The sequence below is a fragment of the Falco biarmicus genome, chromosome 1, assembly GCF_023638135.1.
Source record: "Falco biarmicus isolate bFalBia1 chromosome 1, bFalBia1.pri, whole genome shotgun sequence".
Taxonomy (NCBI): Eukaryota; Metazoa; Chordata; class Aves; order Falconiformes; family Falconidae; genus Falco; species Falco biarmicus.
In genome coordinates, this window is record NC_079288.1 from 57,972,947 (window position 1) to 57,996,935 (window position 23,989).

The 23,989-nt window shown below is 41.6% G+C and overlaps 1 protein-coding gene and 1 long non-coding RNA gene across 4 annotated transcripts in view; one reads left to right on the forward strand and one right to left on the reverse strand.

Moving 5' to 3' along the window:
• ARHGEF38 (Rho guanine nucleotide exchange factor 38) overlaps nt 1-22,935 on the forward strand; it is a 36,327-nt gene extending 13,392 nt beyond the window's left edge. Inside the window, exons 4-14 of the mRNA XM_056327993.1 lie at nt 3,943-4,090; nt 7,064-7,081; nt 11,525-11,724; nt 12,236-12,369; nt 13,993-14,097; nt 15,293-15,415; nt 17,828-18,148; nt 19,754-19,894; nt 21,023-21,221; nt 21,399-21,658; nt 22,437-22,935. Of these exons, the coding sequence (XP_056183968.1) occupies nt 3,943-4,090; nt 7,064-7,081; nt 11,525-11,724; nt 12,236-12,369; nt 13,993-14,097; nt 15,293-15,415; nt 17,828-18,148; nt 19,754-19,894; nt 21,023-21,221; nt 21,399-21,658; nt 22,437-22,622 (1,835 nt within the window). The 3' untranslated portion in view covers nt 22,623-22,935. The remainder of the gene's footprint in view (nt 1-3,942; nt 4,091-7,063; nt 7,082-11,524; nt 11,725-12,235; nt 12,370-13,992; nt 14,098-15,292; nt 15,416-17,827; nt 18,149-19,753; nt 19,895-21,022; nt 21,222-21,398; nt 21,659-22,436) is intronic.
• Nucleotides 4,084-19,834, reverse strand: LOC130144412 (uncharacterized). Of its 3 annotated transcripts, none has more exons than XR_008820121.1 (4): nt 19,740-19,834; nt 18,993-19,062; nt 7,656-7,799; nt 4,084-4,989 (listed from the first exon to the last, which is right to left on the reverse strand). It is a non-coding gene; the product is annotated as an uncharacterized LOC130144412 (long non-coding RNA). The 3 variants fall into 3 exon arrangements; XR_008820131.1 differs by lacking the exons at nt 4,084-4,989; nt 7,656-7,799 and adding exons at nt 15,409-15,548; nt 16,284-16,361; XR_008820130.1 differs by lacking the exons at nt 4,084-4,989; nt 7,656-7,799 and adding an exon at nt 15,409-16,361.
• Nucleotides 22,936-23,989: the final 1,054 nt, after the last annotated feature.

Sequence of the window (23,989 nt, forward strand, 5' to 3'; positions counted from 1 at the left end):
TACTCATAATTGTGCCATTCAAGAAAAGCATTAAAAATGACTGGAATAATAAGCATGTCACAACCTCACCCCACCCCAACCATTGTAAATGTGCATCTAATGGGGATACAATTAATGTAAGAGGTGATTAAATGTGCTTAACAGGTACATGGTCAGTAAAGGCAGGAAAGCTGTAATTGGCAAGAAGTTTGCAGGAATCTGTCCAGGAATGTCTGTAGGGATCATGGGTATTTTCAGCAAACAGGTTGACCCTGGATATGTCACAGCAGTGACATTTTCTGCAGATCAGGCCGTGAATGTTAAGGCTGTGATCTATTCACTTGACATCCTGGCATAGCTTGAGAGATTTAAGAAGTTACTATCAGCTGTCTCATAACTGCCTCTTCAGTGCAGAGGTAGTAGGTAATCCACCTTAAGGGATAAGGTGAGAAGTCTCAATTTGCTTCAGTGCAAATGATTCTCAGAGGACAGAGAGGTTCTTTCCTCCCTAAACTGGCCACATACCACAGGTAATGTTACAGAAAGGATCCCTCTTTTCACAAATAATGGGGTAAAAACTTACCAGTTGCTGTTAGACTAAGAAACATGATATTCAAACATATGAGGCTTGGGAAAAGTATTCATCCTGGTATGTCTCAGTCTGGTTTGCCAAGGCAACAGCTTAACACAGTTTGATGTGACTGTGTTGTTTGGCGATATTTCAATAAAAGTGCATCATCATGAGTCATACCCTTAATAAGCAATGTTCTATTCTAGCAGGAAGTGCCTTTCTCACAGCCAAGACAATCATCCTTTTAGTTCCCTGCCATATCCAGAAGTAAAGACACAATTTCATCCATCTAGTAGGGTATATTTCTGCAGAATCAGACAAAGAACCATGAAAACGTACGAGATTGTGGATCACAGAGTTGGCTAACTACTGGCAGGGAGAAAGATGACAAATAAGGTGTGAGACATTCTTCCAAAGGCTCAGGCAAAAGCAGGGAGAATAATTGCATCACTATAAGCAATAAGTTAGTCATCCTCTAAACGTACATCAAAGTGATAGTTTTGTTTTCAGGATCTTCATAATCAGTGTAAAAGTTGTCAAAGCTGGTCTATAGAAAAAAGCAGGCTGGGAATGTTTAACACACCCATCATACTCTATCATGTTTATGGTATTTAAACACCTTTCATTGAAATATCTTACTTTGGAAGGCAACCCAGTCATGGTGAGGTTGAGGAGAACTGCTAATTCACTGGTTTGCAACCAAAACAATATGGTTGTTCGTATTCATGTCTTATTTTAGTCTATGTTCTCCACACTTTATGCTATGTCCACATTGACGAGTAGTAATGTCCAATAGGAGCAGACGTTTAGAGTGAAACACTTGCTGCTAATGACCTGGTACCATTTCAAGAGGTCTTACTTCAGACTGGCTGTAGTCTGCTCCTGTGGACTGAGAGATACCCTTTATGGTTGCACTGCGTAAGATGTGCTCTGGGAGTGTCTTCTGGTAATTACCATCCTCAAAGGGACCTAGTTTGTATATCTGTCACTGCTCCACCACACAGCCAAGGCATGTGAAATGCTTTGAGACTACTGAGACTGGCTTCAAAAGCCCTGTCCTAAACTCAGCTAAAATGCTAATGTAGACGTACCTCCTGTGGTGCTTGGTCTTCTGATGCTAAATGCCACTGAGGTTAAATACCTTGTCTATTTCTCTCCTGTATTTTTTCTCTTCTCTGTTCTGGATACTGTACATGGAGGAATATGAAGACTTAGTAACCTTACCCCGGCTTTAGCTATTTCGACCCCTTCTTCCTCTCCCTCCCACTGCTGTCCACACGGGGAGCACCACTGAAAGCCACAGGGAGAAACTGTTTCTGCTGCTCAAGCCTTCCTCCTAGGATTGTCTCCTTGAGACTGATGACCACCACACTTAAGAAGAGGCATCAGGCAGATTGGCATCTGTCAGAGTGCACAAAAGACTGTATTTTTAAAGCTGTGCCCAAATACAATGTGGTTTTGGTCCATAAAGCAAGCTCCCACAGTGATATGCCCACAGCTCCTCTGATTCAGTCCATATGGCTCAGAACCAAGTACAGCTTTAGGCTGAAGAAATCCATCTGCTTTTAAAAGGCCCTATCCATGAAATCAGCACATAATTTTTCTCATCATTGAGCATCAATGAAAGTATCCGTCATTGTGACACAACACATCAGGGAATAGATCTTGCTTATCTCTTTCATTCTGGAGAAGAGAATGATAATTTCCAGCCTCTGAAATGAACTGTAAGCCTACAGTTTACATTTTTGCTACTGAAAAGGTAACCTCACTTGAGGGCTTAGCATAGTAGAGGCCGTGCTAAGCACTTGGAGTTCTGCTAAAAGTGAAAACTGTGAGAGCTCAGCACCCTTGAGAATCAGGCACCAAGGGAACAGGATTAAGAGAAAGCTTGTTAAAGTTTCCCCTTACGCTGCTGGCTTTTAAAGGCACATATAGAGAGTTTATGGGAAAGTCAGGATGCAATGTGCTTCGGTAGCCATCAGCAGTAGTGTTAAACACAAGACAGAGAAGACAGACAGCTAAAGAGCATTAACTGTAAGATGGTTGTGCTTCTCTGACTGTGGTCTTACAGTAACTAAAATGGTAACTCGTGTGGTCTTACTCCATCGCTGTTGTTCCCTTATTTGCACCTTGAAACCAACATGCGTTAGACAGCCCAGTTAACCTTCGCTGCCAGGAGAAGAAACCCAGAGCTGTGTTACTGTGGTAACTGAATCATTTTTCACTTTAAGATGAAGCAGTTCAATGCAATGTATTATGAAACAGCCCACTCTGGTCAGGATGAAACACACAGGATGCCTGGCAGCTTGGTGCTCACTCTGTGAATGAATAGAGAGCTCCCAATTAATGTGGTGTTCGGCTTTTAACTTTAATAATCATTGCTATAACTCAACAGGAATGCTTATAAAACATTGCACTGATGGCTGCATAGATGTAATTTTCAGTACATGCCTGAGACAGGAGTTTTCACCATTGCTGTTGTTTATCATCTGCATTTCCAAGCTGATCAGGTCGCTGCTCCGTAAGGGTGTAAGAACCGAATGAATCTCTCAGCAGAAGAGATGAAGCATGCCTTCACCACTTGGCTAACATTTCTTACATACACAGAGACTGACACAGGAGTTTTAGGCTGAATTAGGCACCAGAATGAAACGGGTGCAGGACTATTCCAGTGCCTCTAAAATTCTCAGCTGTTGGGGGAAAATGGTGGGGTGAAGGACTGGAAATGGAAATGTTTTCCCCCATCAGTTGTATATAAGCCTAGACACTCTATAAAAATGGCTGTAATCCATGGAGGTTTTATTTAATTAGGGGAGGGATGGAGGCTGTTCCTTTGTCATGTGAAGAAAAAATCTCTATTCTAGGTCATAACAATTGCCATTTCAGGATTTTGCAAAACAGATAAAAGTGAAATGGCTAATGGGACTCATTATTCCTGTTATAACCCATTTAAGTTCATATTTAGTTGAAAAAAAAAAAAAGTCAAAAGGAAAATTAACAGGCTTACATTCATCCCTCCTGCCAGCCCACACCACAAAAATGGTCTCCTCTTAACAGTTAAGCTCTCCTGTGTGGTTTCCACTGAAGGGGCATTAAGCTGGAGCAGTGAATTAGGGGGTTGTGTGTGAAGGGGTACAAGGGGTAGAGATCTCGTGCCTTTTCCTGAGGGATTTTTTGTGCGTTAACACTGATATAATGGTGCCTGGCTATGACAAAGATGAGCAGCTGAGAAATACATGTAATAAATAATGCACATAAACACGCAAGATCATTTCTAAGGGAAGTAAAGTGGAAGCCAGCCTTTTTAGCTCACGGCTAATGTGGTGGAATAATAAAACTCCTTCTGAGATGCTGTTGTCTGGCTTGACACGCTTTGTTTTTCTCCTTAACAGGGGAAGTGTTCTTGCAGATTAAAGGCCCGCTAGAAAACACATATAAAATCTATTGCTATCGCCATGATGATGCACACACCATGCTGGAATCCTATGAAAAGGATGAAGAACTGAAGCAGCATTTAAGAGACTGTGTACAGTCCTTAAAGTAAGATCTTTTCAAATGATGATTTCTGTCCATAGTCAGCTGCCTGGCAGGGAACATTTTAAATGGATGTAGATGAAAGGTCCCCTGTAAATCCAGAGTTTTATGAGGCTTGCTGGAAGCTCTGGCTTATGCTGCTTTCATGAAAAGATGACAAGCCAGGGGCCGTGATTAGAGTTCTTTCTAAGATGGCCAAAAATAGTACATGGAAAGTTGTTCTTCCCTTAGCTTCAGTGCCCCATACTGGCAAAAAAATGCTGCATCATGTCATGGGCTACTGGGAACACCTTGCCCAGCTCCCAGGAAACTTGCTGCTCCTGTTTTCAGCAAATCTATTGCCTGAATTAAAATAGCCTGTAACAGAGCTATTCACGTGCACTGGTGTTTCTGGGTCCCTGTTGCACCGCCCCAGGGACCTGGAGTGGCTGTGGGTGCTGGACACCTCATGATGGGAGTATTTGAGACCGAACAGTGTTGGAGCAAGCTGCCAGGTCCCACCACTGGAAGGTGCTATGTGCCGTCAGCTCCAGTGCCAGCCCCTCAGGGAAATGTGTCAAGAACTGGGGGTACCACAGAATGATGGATCCATCTTTCCTCCAGTGTAGCTTCCTCCTGCAGCCAGTCGCAGGAACCAGCTCATCCACTCGATGGATCCCCTTGCCCCCTCACTTTCCAAAAGCACCATCACACAGAGCTGTCATGAGGGAACGCGCCATGGTCTTTCAGATCAGAGGTCTAGCTCCAGCTCCAGGAAAGGCCCATGCTACATGCTTGTAGGAGAGATGTAAAGCTGTCACAAATAATGCAGCGTACATCAACGACTGGTATTTCAACAACACCCCTGTTAGTGATCGGTCTGCAGAGGTGTGTTAAGACGTAGGAGAAGTATGTCCAAGTGAAATCTGGAAGGAGCGGTGGAGGAAAATATTAACAACCTTAAAAGAAAAATGTTCACCTTGAAGACAGATTATGTCGAAAATAAGGCTTATTTTGTGAAACATGTCCAGTTATTAAATACATAACAAAGTATATGTGCAGGGTACTTAGGTTTTAGCTACATGAGAAGTTAAAGAAATAGATATTCATATCAACTCAGGCTTTCAAGCTAAGGGATGGCCAGGTATCTCCCCTAAGGGGGTGTTTTAGTTGCTGATGCCTACAATATTCTCTTCTGGCTAATCAAAAGAAGCCACTACTGTCATTCATTAATCCCTGCTGCTGAGGCAAGGGGACATGGAAGGAAATAAAGATAGTGTCCACATACATGCTAGTGTGGATGCTGCTACTTGAGTTCTAGAGCCGGCAAGAGGAGCTCCTGTTCCAACATCACAGCTGGGATTTGTGAAGGATATTTTGTGTTGGGCCATTGTAGCCTTTGCTAGCAGGAAGTGACCAGGCCTTCCTCACAATGAAGCCATGTTTTGTCTTGTTCTTTCCTGATTAGACTTTAAACAGGAACCGACAAAAAAATGCACTGGTGCATGTATACTATGCTGTGCTTTTCCCCAGTGCCTAAACACCACAGCCAATTCAACTACTAAGACCTGAAAGTGCACACCCAAATACAGAGTTGTGGGCACCTAAATCTGTTACTACTGACTAGAGAATACTTGCCCTAGGAAGAAAATTATGCAGCATTTTTACGAAATAAGTTATAGGCTGTTTTCCATTGTGAAGACATTAGAAGTGCAGGGGCTGGTGACTATTCTTGAAAAATGTTTATGTCTTAAATAATTCTTTTTTCTTGGAAACAATATTTTTCCATTTTAAAAAAAAAAATTATAATGGCCTAACATTACTAGGGGCTTCTGTTTCTCAGCTGAGTAATATCTGCCATGTGAAAAACAAGTTCTACATCAGAAGCAATTTGAGAGTGGCACTCTGCACATCTTTACAGACAAATCAGATTTAATTAGCCATGCTGAGATTCCTATTCCTCCTGTTGACTGAAGAGGAAAAATTCCATCCCAAAATGTAGGTGTCTGCCTTGGAGACATGTGCAAATCCAGATTCTGTAGAGTCCACTGTTACAGCAGTGATTATGCAAACGGGGGATGTTGTTTACTAGCTTAGCCAAAGAAATGCAGCTGGTAAAAATGAAAGGATGCTGGCAACTACCTGCTCTGCTTTCAGCCTGAAGTTGCTTGGTCAACTATTACAGGGGCAGAGGGACATTATAAGCACGCCAAGTGCTGACAGTGCAGAAGCTATGAAAGCACCAGCTTCCAGATGCTCAGTTAGGCACCGTTGGGCAAGGAGATAAGAGTTCAGGCAGTCAAAAAGCAGTGGCTGACAACGTGATGTCAGGAAAACCTAACACAGAGACTGAGCAACATTTTTGTTCTCTTGCATTTGAGTGAATTCATACCATAAGGAAAATATTCTATGCACATGTTTGCATGTTTCCAAACTACAATTGTACGTTCCTGCTGTTTTCAGTATATGTATCAAACACCATCCTCCTCTGAAGAGGTTTCAGTTGACATGTAGCCTACAAAAAACCTAACAGCTTCTTTGATTCTGTATCTGAAAAGGCTGAAATATATTCTTTCTCATTTAGAAATACACTTCTATTTAAAGGGAGTAGACAGGAATGCATGTAAAGTGTAATAATGATATGTTTAATGTTACTTTTTGTATTAGAGACTTGATGTTATTTACCGTTGTTGGCACAGTGACCCAAACTTCCTTCTCTAACACTGTTAGGATAAGACTGGGTCTTATAGCCAAAGCCAGGTTTCTGACAATCCTTTCTCATTTGGGGCTGTCCTTACAAAAAGATACAGGGCCAGATTCACCAGTACCCTCTGGTTGTTTTGTGCAGTTCTGCTGACACATAGCAGCCATAAACCTAAGCTAACTGGCCAGTTATGGCTGCTCTGTGTCACTGAATTGTATCTGAGAATCTGGCCCTCGATCTGTATAAATTCTTTTAGGAGGAATCTAATATATGTTTTGTTTTCTTCTCTTTTTCAGAAAGATATATGAGGAAGAGTAAGTACTAGAAGCCTTTCCTACATGTAAAATAATCTTTAAAATATCTATAATTTATCTTCAGTATGCTTAAAACTGTAGATGTGGCAATTTTAAGAACACAAGCCTTTTGTGTCGGTGTAACCCATAGATTTTTCCAGGACATATGTGATAAAGACTCTCAGTTTTAATTTTCCTAAGCCTATCTAGTTTTATAATTACCACTGTACTAGCCTGCCATATCTTTCAAAACTTATGGTTTATGAAGCTACTTAATTTGGTTACTAATTGATTCAGACCCCTTTATTATCACTTCCCTGTCTCATAAATGTGCTTAGAGAGCTCTGAGGTCTGCAGGAGTGCATGTCAATAGCATAGTGTCAGTCTTCAAAACTCAGACACTCTGAAATCATCTTGCAGAGGCCTCTGTAGACCTGCTAGAATATGAGAGGTTCACAGGTAAAGCTGTTTCTGAGGTGATGCCCCTTTTGGTAGCCCTATATGAAAAGTCCACCTTAGGATATTCCCTCTGACAGTGGCTGGAAGAACGTGAGAAAAGAACAAACTCATTGCAACACTTTGCTAGAATACTCACCCAGACACTGAAAACTTGTGGCTAAAGGATTTCTGTGCCAAATGTGACATCTTTGAAAAGCTGTAAAGGAGTGTTTACCACAGCTGCCGTTTCTGGACATCCAGCAGGCTGGGATCATTGAAATACAGCATCTCTTGAAGTTACCTGTAGGGAGAGGTCAGAGGAGGGGTTAGCTGAACTGAAGAAAATAATTACAACTCCAGACAGGAATGTTAAGAGAGAAAAGGGGAGCCAGTGTGCTCTGTGTGGGTAGGAGAGGAACATCTGTAAAGCCAGAGAATCTGTTAATCAGTCAGTCACACATCGTAAGTAAAATCTGTGTAAAATACACTTTGAAGGATTTGCATGTTGGAATTCTGCAGTTGGGGTTTTCAAGTTGTAGACTATGATAGGAAATAGTTTTTCTGCATTTTGTTTTGGTAAGGGACATTCTTGTATACTCCTGTCTCCCAGGGAATGGGGCTTCAAGAGGAACAAAATATCTAGAGAGTCACAATAACATCATGTGAGAAAGCAACACGTGTGGAAATAGCACAAGACTGGCTGCTCTGCCTTGTGTATCCTGATCAGAAATGAACGCCTAGTTTCCTCCTTCAAATGGCTTCCAGTGGAGTGTAGGATACAACTAACTTTCTGAGTTTAAACTGGCTTTTATAAAGCTGTGCAGAGCGCGATGAGCCAGGTTTAGTTGTGGGACCCTCCCTGAGCTTGGCTGCTTGCACAGTGTGATGGTGTTCACCTTCCCTGCTGACCAGCAGGGCACTCAGAAATGCCATCACCTGCAACTCAGCTTAGAGGTTGCAGAGCCTCGGCAGCCCTCGGGCAGGACTGCACCCAAAAATCTGGTTCATGTTGAACTGGAAAATACAGTGTAACTCACCCTCAATGGTCTGTGAGGTTGCTGCTCCCAGACTGCTTTTCATTCAGCCATGATCAGGGAAACAATTACATGAATACCAGACAGGGCTGTCCTTTGCTAGCAGCTCAACAGGTTACATTCTGCTTGGCTTAACAACTGTGCAGCCTCAGTGAATTCCCTGGGTTTGCCCGAGAGCCTTACAGCGCAGTGAATTATCTGCCCTACATGCCTTGTACTAAAATGAACTCACGCACAGTAAACCACGAAGCCCGAGAATTTAAGCCATGCTGCAGCCTGTGGTGCCCACACACCATTTCAAAACCACCAAGCTGAGTGTGACACCAGCCTCAGCCCTGCGGTACCACATCGGCTATTGTGTTTGGCACTGGACCCAGCTGCTGGGTAATGACAGCGAGTGAAACAAGATCCTGAATCGCCTATCTTTGCATAGCTCACCACCCTGTGTGTTTTAAACAGGTGGGAATCCTTCTGCATTTGTGACTTTGTTTTGAGGAGGGAAGGAGGAAGGGTATGTTGTAAAGCTCACTGCAGTTAAGCCAGCTGCATTGACTGCAGAGCTACAGTGCTAATTTGCAATGAGATTAGTACAGCTACATGTGACCTAGAATACTTGCTAAACTCACAATAACATGGGGGGAAGGCTGAAGGAGCATCACAAATGAATTATCAACTTAATTTTCTGCACAATAGATGTCACAAGCCGTTACTCGCCTGTTTCGGTTGCGTGGCAGGGCTGTGTCCTGCCCCGGTGCCCAGGTGCATCCTAATGGGGCACACTGCAAATGGGACTCGTCCAGGGAGAGTGGCTATCATCAGCTAATCTTGCTGGGGAGAATTAGATGAGTTGAACTTTGTGGCATTTCGTGCCCCAGGGAGTCATTATCTTATAACAAACCTACTATCTCTCAAACCATATTGCAAGACTGTGTCATGCAGATATGCGAACAGAGGGCTGTTTATCACTTGGGCAGCTGTCCAAAGTGCAACTATATAAAGAGAAGACACTTGAAGATTTTTCCATTCATGAGGCAGCTTTATAGATTTGCATTCATGGGGCTTTTCAGAGAAAACAATAACAATTTAAGATTTTTTTTTCATTATTGCTGCCAGAAGCTGAAAAAAGGGAAAATAGCTCTCTATTTAATGTAGGATACAGGGAAAACGAGGGGGATTGAAATGATGAGAAGGTTTGGGGACATCAAGAAGCCTTAAAAGGCATCTACTGTTAATTTTTTTTCGTGCAGAACTTTTTTACAGATAATGCCTGTGTGAGAGAGATGGTTTAAATATGCAGATGTCTCTTCTCAAAGGCATTCAAATTGTTAATTAGTCAGCAGTAAGGATTGGCTCTTGTACTTTTTATACATATAAAAGTGGGAATGAAAGCTTTTTTATTTTTCTCTTTTACTCTTCCTGCTGCACAAAACAATAGATGTCAGCCTGCAAAACCAAGTGGCTGTTCCCTGTTTTTTGTACTTTCCTTCTACATTGCGTTTGTTATTCCATCTTTCCATATGCAGAAATCCTTCTTTGCCTAGCATTAACTCTTGCATGGTTCACATCAAGCAACATTTTTTCCCTCCAAAGCAGCCTTTTCGGGCATGCAAATGGGAAGCTTGCTCTGTTTTACTGCCCTTCACACTGTTACCGACAGCTCATGCTCAGTTTCAAAGGGGAGGTCCGTGAGTTGCAGGTGGTTTGTGCCAGCACTGGTGCTAGATCACTGTCTGGACTGCTCAGGAGTGTGCTGTAACAAGGGGAGACAAGGGACATGTCTGTCCCGCTGCTGGAACCTCAGTAGCAGCTGGCCCTGGCCCTCGGGCTTGGTCACCTGGTGTTACCTAACCCGGGGAGACCCCATGTTTCTACCAGCCGTGTGGATGGTAATGAAGGCACGTGTGGCTCCGTCCTGCCCTTCCCTGTTTTCTTCCAGGCTGTTGTGACAGCCTTCAAAGTGCACAGCCTCTCCCCCTTCAAGCCTAGAGAGCGTGAGCAAAGCTTTTGTTCAGAGCGGAGCATGGATTCAGCTGGCTGGTAACTGCCTTGCGTGGGGGCCGGAGAGCTCGGGTGGCCTGGATGGGCTGAGCCGTTTGGGTGCCTGGGGAAGCTGCTCCGCTGCCCCCACCAAGCCAGTGGGGCTCGAACCTGGAGCCACAGAGCATCCCTGTGCCAGTGCTGGAAGCTGTGACTTTCCTACCCTCATTCTGCCACCCTAGGCAGCTGCCTGCTCTGCCTTCGTGTAAAGTGACTTCCAGCAGGTTGGATCAAGCCTGGGTGAACATCCTGTATGTTCAGCATTTCTCCAGGCCAGATCCGGTACCTTTGGAAGCTCAGGTATCCTTAGAAATAACCCACTGGCAGACAGCAAAGAAAAAGCACAGGTGAAAGACAGTAAAACTTGAGGGTGGCTGTGTCGAGCTGGGAGGTGGTGTGAGAAGGGATGCAGCCCTGACCATGAATGGGCGTCCCATTTACTTGCAGCAGAGATGTTGCAATTTTAAGCCTGAGGGGCCGGAGGAGGATGTAATAGCCTCACGCAGACAGTTTCTCAAACTTCCTGTTATTTGTTCTTCCACCTACCATCTCCCTTCCTGGGTGTTTGTGGTGTGTAAGTTGTACCGCATGCACCCTCAAGACTGAGTGGGACAGTTTCAGAGGTAATGTCTAAGCAATAGTCTAGAGGGTTGCTGAAAACACAGAAAACTCAGACCTGGTATGTATTTTTCATTGAGGGGGCGAGAGGAGGGTTTCGTTTACAACGGCCCTTGTTCCCTGACAGATGTAGCTTATTTTTTTACTCGAGGGGTAATTGTACTTAAGTGACTATGACTCAGTGCAAAGCACTGCTCTGGTTTTGATATTTTCTGTAGCTGAATGTTCAACTGAAGGATATAAAAGGCAGCATGTCTAAATGACTAGACAGAAATAATAAGTTTTTGTCTTCAAGGAGTTTCTCCTTATGTGACAATTTTTTTTGTATAAATTATAGAGGAAAGCCAAATCTCACGGACATGGGATCCCTGATGATCAAACCAGTGCAACGGGTGATGAAATATCCCTTGTTACTCTGTGAACTCTTGAATTCAACTCCTGCTTCTCACCCCGACCACAAGGTGCTACAAGATGCCCTTTTTGCTATGAAAAACATTAATGTGAACATCAATGAACTTAAAAGGAGGAAAGACTTAGGTAAGAAAAAGGCACAGTAAGTTCTGTCTTTTTAGGTTTGGGCTGGCAATTATAAGACAGGTTTCAACTCCAGTCATATCGCTACAACAGCTTTGGCTGCTGCTAGCCGAGCTTTGTGATACGCTGGGTTTTAAGAAGGTAACAGATGCCTTAATGTCACCTGTCCTCATCCAGCTATGTTATCTGACTGGTAACTCCAGAAATACAAAAATGATGAAAGAATTCATCCTTGTTCATTGTCCCTAATGCAGTTGCAAACACTGCAACATAATTAAGATGCAGTAATAGCAATACTTCTTATAGACTTGCCACATTGAAGCCCTAACTTCATTCTTCCCAAGGCTAGTGTTGATAACGGGTTTTTCATCATCTCAAGCGTTTTCACACAAGATTACAGCAGGTGACATCAAAGTGTCTGCTTTCAAATGGTTTCATATTTGTGTGCCTGTCCCTGTGAAAAGCCCTGCAAATACAGATTATTAGTGTCATGAAATTCTCTCTCTCTCTGCAGTGCTGAAGTATAAGAAGAATGATGATGATGAAACCCTTAAAGAAAAGTTTTCCCGACTGAATATCCACTCCATTAGCAAGAAATCCAAGAGGGTCACCAGTCACCTGAAATTACTGACGGGGGGAGAACCTCAGGTACTTACTCATCCAACTGCTGATTTGCATTGGCAGCTTCAGTTCTGCTTTTGCACTGGGCATTTTTAAAAACAGGTTGGAAATGGAGTTTGTGGTGTTGCTTTTTTTCTGTATTTTTTATAAAGTCTTTTTCTGACTGTCACAGAAGACAGGAAAGATCTCTGTGATTGAAATAGAAAACAACGTAATGTGTTCTCCACCTTTTCCTTTATTATCTAAGAGTTTCTCAAACTTCTGATCTTCACCAGAGAGGAAGTGACTGGTAGTTTTGTAAAACTGATCCTGAGTTCGATGCTTTGTGGGCAGACTGGCAATAGTCATTGTCGGTGCTGAGAACGTGTCCGGTCTGTCTTGCTCTGCAGTGTACCATTCAGGTTCCGAACACAGGAGGAAGATGAGCACTGCTTCGGATTAGGAAAGGCCATGGTGTGTGTAAGGACTTGGAACTGTCAAAACTACCAGAGGCAAAGAGCCCTGTGATAAGTCTGATGGGTGTTGGGTAGCCAAAAATAAAACACTCCTTCATAATTTCTAGGTTGTAATTCAAAACCTAGCAGGATAAACATTTTCAGGAAAGCTTAAAACTAAATCTCAAAGAAAATCAATTACAACTGACCTTGAGAATGATATCCAGTGCACCTCACTGCATGAGATGGCTGATTACACAAGGTCACTTGCCTTTCTAGATGTGACTTTACAAGCTACGTGCCATTTTTTCCTAGTTTGTTTTTTATCAGTGTTTTCCCCCTTTCTCTGACGCAAACTACCCACATTTATTTTTTCTGTTCATTTATTTGTACAGTGGAAATTTTTGTATTCAGAATGGGACACCAGCAAGGCTATAAAATCAGAGGAAAACAGGGAATTAAATTTGATTAAGGGGAGATGTGATCTTTTTTTCTTTAGAAGCTTGGTTTTTTGTTTTTGTTTTGTGTTTGTTTAAGCTTAAAACATCTGAGAATCATTTTAGAATCTCCTGCTTAATTAGACTAAGTTCCCAATTCACATCTCTGAAACATGCTGTGACCCTTACAGCTGAAGACGAGACTTGATATTTCTCAAATTCCTCAAGTAAAAGGTAGGCTGGAATACTGAAATAAACGTATTTTCAGGTTTTTTTTTCTCCAGCTAGCATAAAAAAAAAAGTAGTACAAACCTATTTCCAGCGACTGAGGTCTCCGGCTGAGGCTGGCATGGCTGTAGAGGTAACAGCGCCCCCTGCAGCCTGCCTGCGGGAAAGCGCTCCGGCACCACAAAGAAGCACCCAGGGGACTAACGCCACGACATCAAAAATATCTTACAATTTTCACCCCTGTTTCCTCAAATGGATCAACAATATACAGAAAATAAAGAGTTCTGTTGGCACACGTAGGTGTGCTTGTAATAAAGCAACTCCCTCCTTCCAAAAGGATTAAAAGTTAAATTCTCTGTCACGTTGCCCCGTGCCTTTGACTTTTCTTGGATTAAAATTAGAGTTTGGGAGAATTAGGGGCTGACCCGTTCTGTTTGCAAAGGGAGGAGTTCAGGGAAGGTTTGGTGTTTTTTCAGCAGTGCTCTGGATGTTTCTTTCATTAGCCAGGCTCTTCTGGACTGCCAAAATAACAGTGCAAACATCTATTTTAGGTGAAAGATGAAACTTTTAATAAGGAAGAAAAGTTGTTTCGAAGTTTAGAGAAGACTGTGAAATTATGCATGAAGAACATTTCGCTCTCCTCACAACATCTACAGGTGGGTACAGGCCTTTTTTGAAACCTGTAACCACAAACCATGTCCATAACCAGTTTAGCACACATTTATGCCACTGGTTAGGCAACACCAAAATATTTATAAGCAGGCCTGTTTACATCAAGATATTAAATAAATGAGCTGTGCTGCTGCTGCATTACTGAGCCCATGGCAAAGAGGTTTTGAAGCCCACACTTCTGGATTTTCCCCTTTGCACAACCAGGCTCTACAGAGACCCACAAGCGCAGTACAGAAAAGCAATTGCTGTCTGGTGGCACAGTTAGGACTTTCAGTCACTGTGTAAAGCTGTCATACGGGTCAGGCACATCTGCTGCAGTGAAGCACCAACTGCTCCTCATTAAAAATGGAAGAACCGAGTTGCAGCCACATGAATTAAAATGTCCTAAAATACATATCCTGGATGTGAAGAGTCCTTCCTAGATCCTGCTGCTACGTTGTGTTAAGGGTGTTTGCATTAGGTGTATGAAGTGCTTAAGTGCTGTAAATGTCTTTGCTTTAATCCTCCTCTCCCAAGATGTCTGTTCGTTTGCAACTTACCAACTTTTCCCTCTCGTGGACAAATTGCCAACTTTGTAGATGACATGAGGCCCTTCAAAGTGTGCCCAAACCAGACACAAAGGCTGTTTGGGAGGTGGGTAAGATCGATAGCCAGCTGGCCAGAGCTTATTGCAAGTGCACCTCATTTAGTTCAGCAAATAGGGGAAGGCCAGTGAGCTCAGCCGGCAGGAGTTGTTGCCTGGAATGGTGTTGACAACTCCTTATCCAAAGAGATGCACACTTCATTAAGATTAAAACTCAGAGTAAGTGAAGTACACTGCTGTAGTCCTACTTAGTCCTCCAGAAGAGGCCTTTGAGGGTGCATGGGTCTTGAGCTGGTTTCTTGCTGAGGAGTAGCTAAGTTCCAGTGGGACATTCACTAGGTTGGGGCATAAGTTTTTCAGTTGAACATTAACAACTTGATTCTTACATAGTTTACACTGAAAATAGACAAAACAGGAAAATATTATTACAGGAAACAATCCCACAATGGCTGGCAACTGCACAGCAACTGCACAGGTGTCACAGATGGAAAATATTTCTGATTCCATCAGTATTACTGCAGTATCTGCATGAGTGAATGCAGTATATTAAAACAGATCATAATGCAGTTTCATCTTCCTACAAACTTCTCATTTAGGATTCCATACATCTGGCTGCACAGAATATAACTGGGCTTCAGGAAATCTTGCAAGACAAAGATGACAGTGTCAACAACTGTTTGAAAAAACAGAACAACACTGCAAATCTCTGTGAAGACCTTGTAAGTTTATGCAATGTCCACTGTTACACAGCTATCTGTACGTGTGAGAAAACAGGGCTATGTGGGAAAGACAGGAAAGAGCAAAAACATAGGAATCCATTGGGAAAGATGAATGGGGTTTTTTGTTCAGTTTCTGTAAGAAAGAAGATAAAATTCAGTGTAAGTGCACTGTGTTTTCCCTAGAAGAGCTAAAGAAAACTTTTCAATCTAAATTCCTGGCTTTAAACTACAATCTTTGTGCTAAATTGGCGTGTTTCATCTAAGGTTTAGACAAGAGCAGCAGATCTTTGCTTTGCTACTTTTGTTACCAACACACAGTTTTAGAACAACTTTTGTGATCTTTGTTGCACTCGTGAACTATTAGCTCCTGGAATCACAGATTTGTGAAAGTCCCAGCTGTATTTCAAATAAGTTACTATCCTTCATACAGGGAAACCGTGAAAAATGTGAATATAGCCCATGCGAATTAAAAAGCAATTAAAAAAATAAAAAAGGGAATAGTTTTTCAACTCGTCTCTTGCTTTCAGGGTCCAAGTAAACTCTTAATGCCTGGCTCTACTAAGATAGACTAAAATGTCTCTTCAGAATGGGGAAGGCTGCTTCTTCAATTTGCCTAGGCTGGAAAAATTCAGAGGTGGAGGTTTTCCTACACTTTTCTAGGTTTGTGCTGATTAAAATACAGCCATTCGATCCTTTCCAAAAACCGCAGAGTTTGCCAAGAAACAGAAGGATCTTTGACAGACCCCATCCTCTGAGATAATGACAAGGAAGTGAGATGTTGTATTTCATTTCCTCTGAAGTCCCTGCAGTTGAAAAGAATCTCAAAAATTAATATCAATAATCAGAAAGATATTTTCAATGTCTTTACCAGAAATAACTGCATAAAGTGCAGAGGAGTACCCCTCTATCATTGCAGAGGTGAGTGTGTCCAGTATGGAAGATGTCCCTATATTCAAAAACATCAAAGAAGAGAAGAAGCCATTCAACAATAGATGAAACAGAAAACTTTTTTTCAGAAAAACTATTGTAACTCCTATTGGCTCATGACCCAGCTATTCTGAAGGTCTATGTAATTAAAAAAAGCCAAAACCCCCAAAACTTAATCTTATTCGTTTTTAACTATACATATTGTTATTAACCTTGTTAATTTCTACTTTTTATCTATTTATTTCTGTGTCTTGGATTTCCAAGATTACAAGGATTCTCTATCCTATCTGCGAGTTTTTTTAAAAAAGCTTTTGTCCTGACATTGCACAATGAGTTGATTTTCTCACTGAACAACCCATAGCGTTATTCATATGTTGTCCTGGAAGGGTATTATCAAGGGAGATCTCAACAATGGGCTCAGGTTAGTATTTTTATTTCTTTGTGCATTTGTCAATAATGAATACCTTCCTCTGTCATTATATTTTAGGGCAGAAATCCACAATAGCCTCTTTTCTTCCAGAAATCAGGTCCAGCAGCTTGGAAAAATTGTTTTCTTAATTTATCAAAAATTGGTTTTCTAAACACAGCCCAGTTTTTCAGGTGGAAAAGAAGTAGGAACCATCTAGCCAGTGTACATCATCTTGGCCTTGGAAAAGCAATTCTGGTGCTAGGATGGCTCCATCCTCAACTGTGGTGTGTTACAGAGGGCAGAAGGACAGCTGCTTTCTTATTTTCACATTCAACCCAACAACTTAATTCACGTAGGACATCCAAGAGCTTCAATATGATGATGAGTTTCACTCACTACAAGCCTGTGCTGTATTTGAACAAGTGACTTACAACAATAAATTTTATTTCATGCAATATTAATCCCTTGAGACAATTAGAGACTAATGGAAAAGTCTGAGAAAGACTTTGTTTTTTTACCAGGTGTCTAATTTCGTTGATTACTACAGATAAAACCAACAAGCATAACATAATTTAATCAAATCAAGTGATTGTTTGTGTTTGCTTAAACAGGAATTGAGTTACAGCTGTTTCAGGGTGTGTGTGTGTGTGGGCAAAAAAAAAAAAGCTTTGATAGCATTCAAGGCTGCAAGACTGCCATTTAACAAGACTCCATTGCCTCTAGACTGTATAGTGGCATGGGCCTTCCAGTGATAGAAATCCCAGTTTTATTGGACCACTTCACCAATCCTTGCCCAGTTTTTCCTCAGCAGTAACATGCTGAGGGCAGTACCTCAGGCTGCATGCTCCAAGGGACCATTACCATTACCAGACACTTCATGCTGCAAAACTATTACCTGTCTTTTGCAGTGCTGTGAAGGAGATTCTAACTCCTGCTAGACCCTTGAAGCTGCCTCTGACAGCAATGCTTTGTGAAGAGCAGCTAACAGATTGCTTGATAGGCTGCCTTCAGGCTTAACCTGTTACTGGGTCTGAAGGACTGTCTGATACAAGTAGGTCTGTTTTATACCTTTCCAGATGGCTCAGCTGGACAAGCTTGTTTTGACTCCTCTCTCAGCCCTACAAGCCTTGTTTTCAGGCCCACAGAAGCTCATCCAGAAGCGCTATGATAAGTTGTTGGACTACAACAGTTACCTTCAGAGGTCAACAAGAGAAGAGCTGGACCTGGCAAAGAAAGACTATGAGGCTCTAAATGCACAGCTAGTGGAAGAACTTCAGGTATTCAACAGAGCAGCCAAAAAGATTGTGTTGAACTGCCTGCATTGCTTCATCACCCTCCTCAGGAATATTATGTCTGCAGCACTTCAATCAAATTCTGCTGTGGCGGTGCCTGTTCCAGTAAGTACATTAGAAACAGGTGTAGGTCTGCCTTTATTTTCTTTTTTCTTTCTGTTTGATTGACTAAAGTTATGTAGGACACCTACCTACAATCTATACTGATTTTGTTTGTTCTGCTTAGCACAGTCAGGTTTGGGGTTTTTTTTTCCCTTGCAAGCTCAGTAAAAGTTAAATTCTGAGCTCAAGTTTTGTCAGGCCTGGACTTTCCATTGAGAATGATCCTAATGCAGCTGTTCCAGCTGTTACACTGATAATAACAACAAGAACATCACAGTAAGGCAAAAAGGAGGGAGCTACAAGCATTTTAGTTTTTGTTTCTTAGCATTTACCCTGAGTAGCCCAGAAAACACAGGAAGATCAGTTCTAAGAAAGCACGTGAACTGTTGCTGCTAGACCTGCAGTGTCACAGATGATGGCAAGAGAAACAAATTCGGAGATCTGATGAAATAACTTCTGTGAAAAGCAAGTTGCTTTTAAACCCAAAAATGTTGCAGAAGCTCCTGCAGACATGTCTAAGCAGTAAGGAATAGCTTCATCTATGTTGGCTTTTTTACAAAGTTCAAACCAGTTCACTTACGTAGCCAAAGGTACCAAAGTCTGAGGTACCAAGGTCTGAGCTACGCAGAAGGGCATTAGTTCCTCCAGCCCACTCTACTCTTTCTGGGCACTATGATCATTACCTGAAGAATGAAGCTGAGAAATTATTCTTAATTTGTGTGAAAATCACAGCGTTTCAGTTTTGCTGTACTTCTGCCTAGAGGACTTGAACCCCCTGAGAAACACAGCTGCAATAATCCAAATCCACTCACCTGGATTGGAGCAAGACTCTATATAGGAAACTTACCGTAGTGAGGCAATTCTGGAACATTCCTTTCCATCAAGGCCCGAACACAGCATGTTATAGTCAGGGGCAGCTGAAAAATTAAGAAAGCAAGATCAAGATCAAAACATAGAGCTGAGCTGCTTAATGGGAAAATGAAGGCTTTCCTGCGTGAAGAAATTGCATCCCTGTAATTTGACGATTTTATGTTTTGAAAGCTGTTGTGTCAAGCAGTTTTCTGTGAGGCTCTGCCTACAAAATTACCTTCTTTTTCTATTTTATGTTTACATCAGCAAATACACTTGTGGTTAGGCACAAACCAAAAGCACTTACCCATTGCCACAGACAGAGCTTCATCATACTCAACGATTTTTAACCTGGTGGCAGCACCTACTTGCACAAACACGCAGCTGTGGGGTAAGCTACTCCAAGCCTTGCAGCACATTGGCCACTCTGATAGCTGCTGAGATGCACATTTGCATCTGAAAGCAGGTGGCTCAGTAGCATAAGTGCAAGGCTGTTCATTTTCATCACTGTTTAGAATATTATTTGGTGATTTAACTTAAATTAGTATGTCTTTTAAATCTAATAGCAATCAAACTTTCTTTAAGCAAGGACCGACCTTTTCTTCCCATCTTGTACTTAGCACACTACAGCTCTGCAGAAAATAGCAGTAACTTGTCAGATTTCCTGACTCTTAGCATTCAGCCCACTAAACCAAATCTGCTCTCTCAAATCTCCTTACCATTTTGTTCACGTGATCTAACCCACCTTTGTGTTTGCAGCTGTCTTCCTCAAGCATCTGTGAAGTGCAGAATCAGTTGATGGAGGAGGTTCACAAGCTGAATTTTGTAAAAGAAAACAGCAGTGCAACCTTTATTGAGAGAAAATTGAGCTTTGAAAAAAAAAAACCTGCCCCTTCTCTGGTGAGTACTACACATTTGATTTGTGTATGAAGCATCCTCTTTTGATTGCTTTTGATTCAAATCCATTTTTAGGCCACCTAGAGGTTTGGGCTTGGTCTCTTCATTGGGACTCTGAATCAGGTTGTTGGAATGAAGCTCTTCCATTGGCCAGTAACCTCTGAAGATTTTTCACTCTTTTTTTCATGTTATTATCTTGAAATTCTCTCTGATCACCCTTAGGTCTTTAAGCACATGTTAAGTCTAAGGTTGTATATGTAAACTTCCATTACATCTTTGTTAAATACTTCTACAGTGCATCTTAGTCTTCTAATTCAGAACTTTTTTTTTCCCCTCTTCTTCAGCTGTGGTTATGTGTACTGGTATTTACACACATATACGCACACATACACTCCCACAGCTGAAGATTCAAAAAATCCACCAGGAAATCTGTGTCCCCCTGGTTCCCAGTCTTATTAGACATTTCCAGAGCTTTCAGGAGTCTAGTTTACACCAAGATAAAACCTCAAGTGCAGATTTAAAGGAGAAGCTGAAGAAGCTGTAGGATCCATTTTATCGTCAGTAAGGATTCTGTGGTACGTTAGGATCACATTGATGTGTGGTACCTCCCTCCCTGCCTCTAACCAAGCTCTGAGTGAATATGCTTCCAGCAGTTAATGGCACCTTGCCCTTATTTAATGATGCAATTTCACACAAAAAGCAGACTATTTGGGTACCACTTGATTTTTCTGCGTTATCATGCAAGTTGCTATGTGACCTTAGCACACTTCAGCTGATTTTTGGATTATGCTTTTTTTTTTTTTTGTGATATTACATAGGAATTCAAAGATCATTGCTATGGAAAAACAAGCAAATGACAGTTCACATACAGAATAGGCCTTTATCAAAATTCCTACATTTCTTTAAAATCTACCCTTTATTGCTCACCTATTAATATTGCAGTTGGACAGGTCCTTGCTGCATATGCAAAGGAGGTTTGGTTACATATAGCTGCGTAAATAACTCCTTGATCTGTGTGTAGAAGTGTAGGGTCCATTGCCACAAGCAGCATACACTTGGTTTTTGTACATCTGTGTTGCTCTAGAAATGGCCTCAGCATTATTCCCGGTGAGTAGTATTTTTGCTTTTCAGCTTGAACCCACACATCAAACAGAAGGCCACAGGTCCAAGCTGTTGTCTACGTACAGCACAGAATTGCTGTACCAAGCTAAGCGCAAGTGCAATGCCACGCAGGAATTTGATATTGATTTACATGAAGGAGAACTGGTGGCTGTTGTGGAGCAAAAGGACCCCTTTGGAAGTACAAGCAGATGGCTTGTTGACACAGGAAGTAAGTTCTCTGCACAAACATCCCAATAACAGCTTCCCTTTGGGATATTGATTTCTTTTCATTCCGGCCCCATCTGTTTGCCTCTGTCATACTGACAGCTGCATAAAATGGTTGGTTTTGAAATGGTTTTAGCAGTATTTTGCTGTTTATTTTCTCTTTTTTTGTTCTGGTGTCTAGTCCTTAAAGGGTATGTGTATTCCTCCTTCCTGAGGCCTTACAATCCAGTCAAAACACAGAAGGACGTAGCAGAAAACGGCTTCGGTGATGACGATTTTGATAATATCAGCCTCTTTGTCTCTTCACGGCCCTCTGCTGACAGCAGCACAAGAAATCAGGGGCACAAAAAGAGTGACAGCAGCTCATCTCTTCACTTCTGTGAAAATCCCACAGCTAATGGCACAAGGACCGATGCTTTTCAGGATACGGATGATCACCATGTAAGTATGATACGTGCTGTGCCTATCTTCTCATTGTTCCTACTTCAAATCTAGAATTATACTGCTTGTAACTTCAATGGTTTCCTTTTACACTAGAAAAGACTGGCACTAATCTGTCAGTACAACATGGGAATTCATTATCCTCTGTTCTTTGCCTTTCTTAAATTGCTATAAGGTAGGAAAAGATTATCAGTTAAACCGTGAATTGCCATCCTGTGTCACCTAAAACACACTGTTGCAGTACCCCACCCCATGTACAATGCCTCAAGGTTCTCCCTATGGAGCAGGAACCTGCAAAATAGCTCAGTTTGGAGGATTTTTTCCACTTAATGTTGACAAGAAAGCTGTAGTAATGCCGATCAGCAAGGCACAGAAATGACCTGTGTGCCACATTTGAGTACTGGAGCTTTAGGAAAGGTGATTATGCCTAAGGAAACCTTGCTGGAAAATTCTCCATCCAATCCAAGGCAGCTTGATGCGACAGAAACAGGCACTTGGTGTGAGCTGAAAACCTTACTAGTGTAGTAAGGTGATGACGTCTCAGAGCTTGGTTTATTCCACCCCAGCAGAATTTTCCAGATCCTTCAGTTTTACTTTTTATCTTGGCCCTATTCATTGTAGTCTGTCTAGCAACTACAGACCATGTAGTTGCACACTGGTTTGTTTATGTTATTACACATTTTCTGAATACAGAATTCACACTAATATACACTGACAAGATAAAATGTGGCTACATGTCTGAATTCAGATTTTTACTTTTGTGGCTTTCCTTTTTCAGACCTTCTATGCTGTTTATGCATTTCAAGCAAGAAATGATCAGGAGCTCAGCCTTCAGGAGTACCAGAAGGTTAGGATACTTCGGTTTTCTGACCTAAGTGGCAATAAAGAATGGTGGCTAGCAGAAGCAAAAGGTCAGAAAGGATATGTACCATCTAATTATCTCGGGAAGATGACATACGCATAGGAACAGACAGGCCCATTGAGCCAGTTTCTCTGAAGTAGACAGAATAATCACCTATTACAGTTTGCAGCAAGCCATGGAAACTCACAAGTGAATGACAGAAGCCATAGTATCTGGTACAGCACACAGATGATATTGAGAACCTCCATCCTCCAAAAGCCATCACCTTGTCAAGACATTGAGGTGGAAACATTTAATGGGAAGACTAATTCTGAGTAACATCATGAAGAGCTTTTCTATTACCCCATAATTTTCTCTCAAAGCGTCCCACATCAAGAGTGAACCTACAATTACAAATTGCAGCTAAAATTACATTTTTCTTGCATGATATTCAAGATTAAGAGAATTAGCCTTGAAAATGAACAAATTGAAGTCTTCCGGGATGCTGTAGTTCAGGCTGAATTGTTCCTGAACTGCTTTCTCAATGAACATAGACACATCCTAAAACTTGAGCTTTTTTGTTTGTTTTCATCCTCAGCCACTTTTGTAATGAACCTTTTTCTCAGTAAGAAAAGAAAAAAGGGTTCAATTTTTGTAGGAAACATTTCAATTTCAAACCTACCAAATGTGGTGGTGCCAATGGGTGGTTCCAGGGAAGAAGATATGTTTAGTTCAATATGGAAATGGAGGGAAGGAAAGAGAGGGCACAAGAAACAGGTACTGTGAAATAAAGAAGTTATAATTTTCAAACTAATTACACAACTACTTTATACGGTACAAACCAGTTTGTAGCAATATGAAATTGCCCCAGGTTTGCAATTCCACATACGTCTCCACACTAACGGCTTTATAGTGCAAGATCTGTGAAGTGAAACAAAACCCGTTTTATCAGACTTGGGACATTTATTAAAATGAGAAAAAAAATAATCCAGCAGTGCCTTTCAATGAATATTAACTGCCTATCTGATTCCTTAGGTCAGATATAGGGATCATAACACATAGTGAATAAGCTAGGACTTAAGATGCATCAAAATTTTTCTTCCAGGAAAAAAAAATAAATCATCATTCTCAAAGTTCCTGATGTTAGATTGGACGGTGAAGAATGTATCGATGGGCTGATTCACTGTTTGCAGAATTCAGAGTCAAAAGCCCTGTATTTTGCTAAAGTATCTTCAAAATGGTTGAAGCTATTTTAACAAGTTAATATAGTTCATGTTGGATCTTCAGTGAGCATACAAAGCAAGAAATCCCAAGGAGGATCTGAAAGTCAAGTGGTACTTCTTTAGGTTTACTGACTAAGGCAATCCTTAGGTCAGGCTGGTGCCCTACACTTGAGCTAGGCTGAGCAGTGATGTAACATCTCATTGCTATTACCATCAATAACTGAGTGTTCAGTGCAGTTGATTTCAATACAGCAATGCCTAGGTCCT